Source organism: Macrobrachium rosenbergii, chromosome 58 (assembly GCF_040412425.1).
Source record: "Macrobrachium rosenbergii isolate ZJJX-2024 chromosome 58, ASM4041242v1, whole genome shotgun sequence".
Lineage (NCBI taxonomy): Eukaryota > Metazoa > Arthropoda > Malacostraca > Decapoda > Palaemonidae > Macrobrachium > Macrobrachium rosenbergii.
In genome coordinates this window covers 18,917,130-18,927,129 of record NC_089798.1, presented here as the reverse complement: position 1 = coordinate 18,927,129, position 10,000 = coordinate 18,917,130, and the positions used below count along the sequence as shown (strand labels likewise).

Below are 10,000 nucleotides of genomic sequence, written 5' to 3'. Positions count from 1 at the left end.
TAAAAGTCCTATAAAGCTGATGTTGGGCTTTCTTTAGCTCCCCTCTTGAGGTGTTATCATATTTGGTATTGTAGTATTTCACCCGTTTGTTTTTATCCTTTCATATTCAACGAGCGGAGTGCTGTTTGTTCTCGGTCTTTTGCTGGTTAGCTAGTTTCCCTATTGTTCTCCCGTCTTCCGACCTGACGGGATTCTGCCTGTTCTAAAGAAAGGATTGGTTTCGGCTCCACTGAGAGGAGATCTCGCCACCCTGCTATATTTTTAATAGTGCCCAAAAACTATACCAGGAAAATTAAGGAAAGCACACAGGACATTAATCACTTGCAGCATCGATAATGCAATCTATTCAATCGCTACCAGCTCATCTGAGGAACATAACAGGAGTGGCGTAGATGGCGTAGATGTGTTTAAAGATAAGCTGACAAATATCTAAGATGCATCCCCAGGACACTTTCCATCCAGAAAGACTGGAAGAGTGCAAATATACCGGAAGATGCGTTATGCCAACCTCTCTGGTAGACATCAAAGGCGCCTCTCACACTGAGGACCTGGGGCAGCAGACAGATTATGTAAGGTCTGTAAGGTCTGTAAGGACCTCTGGAATATTATCAAGGGTCTCTCATTTTTCTTCAGGTCGTGTCCGGGAGGAATATAAATCGCTGCGGCCTCCTCTGGACAGTATCCTGTGCTGGGTGCAGTGTTGGAGATCTTCTGCCTTACGCCCTGCCTTGAGCTGTATGCTGTGGGTCAACCTGTTTGCCACATGAGGTGCGTGGCGGCGTTGTCTCCTGGAGTCGTCAGGGAGGCCCTCTGAGTTCGAAGGAAGGGTGAGATTTACCTATGCAATTCTTCGCTGTTGTTATACTTTAATGCTCGATGCATACTTCATACTGGATTGTTGGGTCATCGCCAGGACCATCGTCATCGTCACCCCGTGTGTTTTTTTTTCCCCGAGTGTTTTTGATGCCAGAACCCTGCCTTGGGACAGATTTACTTGGCTAAATAAGCTGTTAATGTTCTCTTTTCCATTCAGTAAGCGGTGATGTGGTTTCCCTTGTTGTGTTTATTTATATACTAGAAATATTAGGTTTAAGGATATTTTTTCCTCTCTTATGCCTCTTTCTATCGTGTGATAGTTAGAGTCGTTCTGATTTTGTACAAGTGTTGTTTTCTACCTCCTCCTAGTTCTTTCTCTTATTCTACTGGATATGATAGTTAGCTAGGAGGCCGGTAGTAGTGATTGAGGTTTTGTTTGCAAGTGAGTTTCCTATCCTAGATCAGTTTTTGGAGGACGTTCCTTTGTAACTTTTAAGTTTACTTATTGTTAATAAATTAATTATTAAGTTTGTTTTCCCTCTTTTGAGTGTGTCTTCTTGCTTGAAATCTGTGTTAGTTTGTCTGGAATCTTTGTCTATTTTGGCAACTGATTCTGAGAGAAGTGAATCTGCATAATATAGATAAAGATTTTCTGTGGGTCCTTCATTAATAAAGGAGTTCATAACAATATATATATATATATATATATAATGTATGTATATATTATATACATTATATATATACACATATATTTATTCAAGTTCAATATAGTAAGCTAAGCCTTGAGGATTACATGGAACTGAGTAAGATTATTTTCAACGACTGTACTACAATAAGCTGTAATATATTCCTTTCATAGTCTTCCAATTGAAAACAGTATATTTAAATACATCTTCTACCAAACTACTACAGATATAATCGTTCATCAGCGTTTATTGTAAATAACATGAAATGCCTATCTCATTCCAACTTGAATTCCGAGTATGATCACATCATCATCTGTCAAGTTGGCTTCCTACTACAAATTAAAAATGTGCTCATCCAGGAAGTGCTGGTCATTGCCTTCCAATAAAAATAACTACAAGCGATGCCAGTATGATCACACCATCATCCATCAAGCAGTTACCTTTTTAAAATCTCGCTCATCCATGAATATCAAGTCATCGCCTTTTCTTATTAAAAACTTGCTCACCCAGGAATAGCCAACCATCATATTATTTTGTAAATAAATTGAAATTTTTGTATCACTTTTAACATTTAATCCCAGTATGATCACATCATCATCCGTCAAGCGGTCTTCTTAGAAATCTGCTTATCCAGAAATTGCCGATCATCGCCTTCTTTTGTCATTAATTTGAAGTACCTGACACGGTTCCAACAAGTGATCCCAGGGTGGCTGAATTATCAACCATCAAGTTGTCCTCCTACCAAAGGCTTGCAAATCCAGGAATAGATCCTGCTTGCCCTCCCTTGTAAATAACCTGAAATACCTGACACTATTCCTTCATATGATCTCAGCATAGTAGCACCTTCATCCAACGATTAGTCTTCCTACTGAAAACTTTATCTCATTTTACTTCAAATAACTTGAAATGTCAGACTCAGTCCCTACACGTGATCCTAGCATAATCGCACCATCATCCTTCAGGTAATCTTCCTATTAATACTTGCTTACCCGGGGATAGCTGATCGTCGCCTCTTAATTTAAATCATTTGAATCATCCGAGGCAATCACTGTCCCATTATATCTGCGTCCTCATCCGTCAAGTAGATTTCAGATTAAAAGCTTGATTATGCAAAAAGAGGCTGTCACTGGCTTCTTTTAAAAGCATTTTGAAATACCTAACTTTTCTTTTCTTACATGTGATCCCAATATGATCAAATCTTCATCCGTCACGTGCTCTTATAAACATGGCACTGCCGAAGTATCCCACCACAGCACTTGCTTCTCAAGGAACAGCCGATAATTTACTTCTACTTTAACAGCCGATAATTGCCTTATACTGTAAATAAAGTGAAATACCTAATTCAGTTCTGCACATGATCCTTGTATGATCACATCATCATCTGTCACGTGGTATCCATGAATAGGGAAATACGACCGCCCAAGAAAATGCAGTTGAAGTAGTCCGGTAGTCGGCTGACCGCCTGGAAATTGTTCCACTGTGCGACAGTCGAAACGGACGCAGTCGCTTAGGAAGGCAACAATGACTTTTTCTAAATAGTAGTTCAACTCTGGCTGAGATTAAACCAGAGGAAATGATTCCACAAATTATTATTATTATTATTATTATTATTATTATTATTATTATTATTATTATTATTATTCAGTGCAGGTGTAAAACAGTATTGCTTTGCACAGTGTATGCAGCAAAAGAGGACCTAATAGGTTAAAAATGTAGATTCGTACAAATAGTAGAATGTTTAGCGTAGGTAAAGGTATTTTAAGATGGAGTGGTCATGTGGAAAGAATGGATGATTATAAGCTGGTGAAAACTATGTTTAATCCTAAAGTGTTAGGAGAAAGGAGGAGAGGAATACCTAAAAATGGTTGGGTAGATGGGATGAAAGAGGTGCTGGAAAGGATGGACCTAATTTAGCAAAAAGGGTCTAGAATGCGAGCAAGGTAAGGGCGAGTGGCGCAGTCTGTGTGGCAGGGTTCAACAAAGATTCAGCAGTTAAAATAGGAAGGTGATAGTGATCGATGTGTAGTTTTCTTCCATGAAGCCACCCCTTGGTAAGGGAACAGGTTTAACTTTGAAAAAACAATGTATATCTATGTACAGTATTTGTGTGTAAGTCATTGTAAAAGTATATTTAACAAATAACTGTTCTCAGTCGTACCGTTCCTGTCGAAGGGAATGTATTCGCAGACGTTGGGAATTTCAGGAGAACACTTGAGAACAGCCCCAGCCTTGGTCACACCCCGGTTCCTTTGCTCGGTGTCGTACCTCGGCGCTCCTACGAGTAACCTGCAAGAACCACAAAGTTTACCACTAACTAAACATTACACAAAGATAAAATGAAAATAATACAACCACATGAAGACCTCTCGGGTCAGCGACCTTCAGGGAATACTAAACAGTTTAGTCAGTTTCATTAAATTAAAGGCTTTTGTTTATAAAAAGCGAAAAATTTTCCCGTTGGCACAGATGTTTAAGTGCTAGTTTGTTCAACGTGACGAAAACATTCACTGGTAATCTATACGCTAACATTCACAACTCATGATGTCTCAAAAATTAAATTCATTTTTCTTATGCATCCTTTGCCTAAGAGCTAATGGCGCACCTAAGAAGTACCCGAGAACCCAATCCCTTCAGGCATGTGTGAGGACTTATTATTCAATCCCCTGTATTGTGCTATATTGGGTTTGACTTCTAACGTCTGCAAAATTAGTTATCAGCACCACTGCATTAACGGTTATATCACGTAAAGTATACACACACAAACACATCTGTGAAGTGAGCAAAGTAGGGTTTCTCCTTAGGGGAGATGAAACAAAAGTGACGAAATAAAAGTAAGAGTACAAGTTTACGTCAATCACCTGAGTCCCTGGTAGACCTGCAAAAACCATGGATCCCGATGAGGAAGTACAAGGGAAGGAAATTCTGAATACGGCAATACCGAGGTACAGAGAAAATCTTCAACTTAGTAGAGCCTTAACCAGCAAACATTTAAGTCAAGTAGGGGACACAGTGTGCATTTTATATTCCTATTCTCTGCACCTATTAGGAAGATTAGTTACCGATTGTAAATCATCATTTAAAAAACGCATAAAAATGGGAATGTCCTAATCAAGGAAATGACCTTTACCCGATTTGGTCATTATACTCGAGGTGCTACGGTATTCATTTTGGTTTTATATTTATACATATACTTGCATACATACAAGCATATATATATATATATATATATATATATATATATATATATATATATATATATATATATATATATATATATATAAGTATGTAGGAACAGTCACTCAAAAATGTTTTGAAACATGTTCCAGAAGGGACGAGGGAGGAGGGAGGGGAGAGGGGGAGAGGAGGTGAGGGGAAGATAAAGGGGGAGAGAAAGTTACGTTCCCCTATTAGAAAAGAATAAACAACGTTACTGAACAAAGACAATAAATAAAAAACCTTATATTTCCATAATATGTGCTCAGGTGTGTCTGTGCATTTGTGTGTGTGTGGGGGGGGGGGGGAAGTTGGTCTGTCTCCCTTTCACAAGTAGACGGACCTTTTATCTATTAAGTGAAATTGACTGCGCAACAAAACGGAGATACGCACTAGATATGATGATGGTAATACCTCAAGGTACTAAAGAATTGCTATTTTATTGGCAAAATATAATTAAGATACATTTGGCTTAGGATGAACACTGAAAAATGTGGTAATTTCGTCGCGAAGACTTTTTTTTTAATGAGGGGGTAGATCCTTCACAGAAGCATTTGGTCTATTAATATGCATGCATGGATGATAAATTAGTTCTTGATCCCTAAAGTTGTGCCCGTAACTACGAATTTTGTTTTCGTTGATTTACTACTTAGATATAATGATGGTAATACCACAAGGAACTTAAGAATTTGTATTTTATTGGCAGGGTATGATTCAGATACGTTTGGCTTAAGATGAACACCGAAAAAAATGTGGTGATTTCGTCGCGAGTAGATTTTCAGTGAAGGGGTAAGCCTGTCACAGAAACATTTGATTTGTTACTACTTTTTTCCGTGGCAAGAATTGTAAGGGATGACTGGTGTGGTAGTAGAAGTTATATTTTGAATTACATTGCTTTACGACTGAATGAAAGTAATTCTGATATAGGCAAACACACCTGTTTCATTTTTTGGATGTACTAAACTGATTATAGGGTTTTGCAGTGGGAGGAGTTTAATGAGTGATATATGGTAACGGTTCCTTTCCCGTAGCAGTGGAAGGGAAGCTGGAACTTCGTCTGGTTCCTATAGTTTATGCCCTGTAGGTTATCAATGTCGATTTTATCGAGGTAATAATAAACAAATATATTACTAATTCTCATAAATTATTATCAAAATTCATGTAAATTCAATAAAAAAAAATTATGTTATGGGGGATTTGGATTTATTGTTGTAGGTTAATCATACGTCTGACACCGCCTGGAAGAAAAGGTGGACCGTCAGGTGAAAAATGAGAATTAACCCATAAATCACTGAAGGAAGAGGTGACGTAAAAACAAATATTTAATTTGTTTTGTCTGTGTTTGTATGTCTGTCACGGGATAGTGATTTGATTTTGAGTCATAAACCCTTCTGGGGTGACATAGGGGCCTTGTGCAAAATTTTGTCTAGGGCTGTCAAGGAGTTCGGATTTCTATAAAAGACAAACAAGTCTACAAACATTCACTTTTTATATATATATATATATATATATATATATATATATATATATATATATATATATATATATATATATATATATATATATATATATATATATATATATATATATATATATATATATATATACAGTATATATATATATGTGTGTGTGTGTAAATTATGTAAGTGTATAATTTCATTGAATATACATATACATATATATACATACAAATATATATGTATATATATATACATATGTATGTTTATATATACTGTATATTACTGTATACTTTCACTGAATACAAGGAACTGGCAACCTGTAACGTTAACGCCCTGCTCTAACAACACCGGGCAGGCAGAATAAATGATGTTTTCATTCCCCACATGGAACTGGTGAAACTGTGGTTGTTGCCGTCACATTTCCTGGTATGATGGCAAGAAAATAACGTTAAAATATTTTCTAGGCTGACCGATGGTTACCATTAAGTTGATTGGATATGTAACATTAAGAGTTTCAGCGCTATTTTGAAAATTACTATTTATATTTGCGTGTTATGTTAGTAAGAGTTCATGTTTTAGATTTCAAGCTCTCCTTCTTTCTGTCGGTTTGATACTCGCGTATAAAATGTAACACAGTCTTACTTTTAAAGTTAATCGGTTTTTCACTGGCATATGAACATCAAGTTTCAAGAATTCCCCATACTTTTGAAAAAAGAAAGAAAAGTTGTGGTAACCAATTTATATTATTGTCATCAAGAACTCCATATTCAATTAAGGGCGACAGTTCAATAGAAGTACATTACATTGCTCATTTTTTTCCTAAAGAGATGCAGCTTTCTTGCTGCGCATCCGCATACCACGAACAAAACAAGGAAATTACAACAAATTATTTTTCTATATGCAGACTATTTCCATTAAAGGCAAAACAGTCAATGACACTGGTTAACAACGTGACCATAATAAATATTTCCTGTCTGAACTAAATAATGTATGACCAGAGTTTTATAATCAAACAATATATGAAGATATTGCTTAGTAACTGTTTTTTTTTTTTCGAGATACAAGTTCTCTAAATAAACCGGTCTCCCTAGGGAAGACATTCCCTGATTAAAATGTTTCTCGCAAAACTATTTGATATCATTGTCGTCAAATCTTTCAAGAATGCTCATCTCAACAAATTAATTCCCTCAAGAAAAAAAACTGTTCACAGGGTCTGTTCTCATCAAAATTCTCTACAAGAAATCACAGTCCCCGACTATGCAGGTCCTTTAACAAGGGAGAAGAAAAGGACGGGAGTTTCATCCTTTAAAACAGATTTCTCAGAAAGAAGGCAACATACACAGAATCTCTCCCACGAATTTTCGTTATTTATCTATTATAACATCCTTAGAGGAATTGCGAAATAAAGAAAAAAAGATATTTCCAATCGCCATTTAATAATATAGAAGTGACGCAGACTCCATGATGGGATAAAAAATGACGAGATGGGTTACATCCGAGAACGTCCCGTGTGACTCCACCTCAGCTGCTACTCGTGCTACTCGTGTCCTGCATCATTCTTACCTTCATCTGCAAATAATTTATCTGTAAATAAGCAATGAAGGTATCTTGCTTGCACTTGTGATCAGCATCAAAGACAATCTAACTGAATCGATCTACTGTAGGCATACGTTCTATCAAGCTAAACTAAAAACGAGACTTGAAAGAAATCATTACAGCCAGGCGACTCAAGGAAAGGGCTTCTGAAGTGAACATTGGCGGAATCACTGAAAATGGCCTCTACTCCTGTTGCCCTCCCCAAACAATTCTCAACGAACATGATTAAAAAAGTAAAACATGCGCCTAAGTTTCTTCGGTACAATCGAGTTTTCTGTACAACGTATGAGCAGCGACCCATGAAACTTTCAGCCACGGCCCGGTGATGGCCTGACCTATAGCGCTGCCAGACGCACGATCATGGCTAACTTTAACCTTAAATAAAATAAAAATTACTGAGGCTAGAAGGCTGCAATCTGGTGTGTTTGATGATTGCTGAGGGCGGGGAGGAAAAGTGCGCACGGACACACAAAGTCATTCATCTCAATAGTTTTCTTTTACAGAAAACTAAAAAGGGGAGAAATTTCCTTAAGAAAATGTCATCAATTCTATACAATAACACGAAACATAAGAGGAACGAAGATACCTTAGTCCGAACTTCGGGACGGCATGTACACTACCGTTCCTACGGTCAGGACTTGCCGTCTCGACCTTCTCTTACATTGCTCTTATTTTCTACCGCCGTGAGTCTACTTATATATACTTTATAGAGACTTTATAACTTTATCTGGAGGAAACAGTCAAATAAAACAATCGCATTAAATTCTTAAAATACAACTTTCCCATACGTATGAGGAGCCTTAACTGCTTTCTCTTGTTGTGATGTACTGTAGAATATATAGGGAAATTAGATAGAAAAGAGAAAAAGAAAAGAGAGAGAGAGAGAGAGAGAGAGAGAGAGAGAGAGAGAGAGAGAGAGAGAGAGAGAGAGAGAAATATAGAAAAGAGAAAAAGTTAGGAGAGAGAAGGAGAGAGACGTAAGAATAAAAAGAGTTCTCAAGAATGGAATGACATTTAACACGGTACTTCCGAGAATTACATCCTTTCCTGAACTTCTGCAAATCTTATCTGCAAGAATAGGAAGGATGTTTCAAAGTATTAAAATGATACTGTAAATTTGTAATCTAAGGTCACTGAACTTATCAAAAAACTAATCAAAATTATGAACAACAGGTAATGGGGATTACGATATATATATGCATTAAGGAAACTATCGGAGAATATTTGCACTAATGATATTTCAGCGGTTTCACCGAAAAAGGCGATATAGATGATGGCCCTGAAGTCCTCCTCTCAAATAAAAATGCTCACTCAGAGCTAACACTTCTTACTGTGCTCCGTTCTCATTAGTCTGTCATCCTCCTTACTAAGCCATCTGAAAACACTCGGAACTATCTCCTTGCTTACACTAACATTCTAATTTTTACCACTACTATGTATCTCCACACTCTTATCTTTTCATTTCCAATTACACCACATACACCACTCAAACAATTTATCTCAGCATCTTCAACCTTTTTATTTCATTTGCATAAATATTCACACTTCACTTCCAAAGAGAGCCTTCTTGGCCTCCATAGTCACTCTAAGTCTGTTTCCAGTCTTTAGCGCATACCCAGCTCCCTTCCTTATTTCACCTATTCTGTGACTTACTTGCCCTCATCCTTCCGGCATCAATTATTTACTCCCAAATACTCTTACGATTCATTAGCGCCCCCGTTCTTCTGCTGTCCATATTTACATCATTGCTCCATCTTCCTGCTTTCCAGTTCCCTTCATAAGCTTATCCTTGCTCACATTTAGACAGCTTTCTCCTTTGACTTTCAAACTCCTAACATAACTGTTTCATAACAGACTCTCTCTTACCTAAGGCTACACTGTTCTTCCTCTCTTTATCTCTCTATTATGTCTTATTTTCTCAAGCTCCCATGTTGTATTAAATATTGTACCTCCGATGTGTAATACATATATATATATATATATATATATATATATATATATATATATATATATATATATATACATATATATGCATATATATGTATCTATATGTATAAGTTTATATATATACTGTATATACATATATATATATATATATATATATATATATATATATATATATAGTTTATATTATACTTATTTACATATATATATATATATATATATATATATATATATATATATATATATATATATATGTATACTTATACATACTTTTATATATATATA

The 10,000-nt window shown here is 36.3% G+C and overlaps 1 protein-coding gene across 4 annotated transcripts in view; it reads right to left on the bottom strand.

Moving 5' to 3' along the window:
• LOC136837170 (integrin alpha-PS2-like) overlaps window positions 1–10,000 on the bottom strand; it is a 753,892-nt gene that overhangs the window by 620,090 nt on the left and 123,802 nt on the right. For all 4 annotated transcript variants that reach the window (XM_067101841.1, XM_067101840.1, XM_067101839.1 and 1 more), the window contains exon 2: window positions 3,661–3,788. In XM_067101841.1, the coding sequence (XP_066957942.1) occupies window positions 3,661–3,788 (128 nt within the window). The remainder of the gene's footprint in view (window positions 1–3,660; window positions 3,789–10,000) is intronic.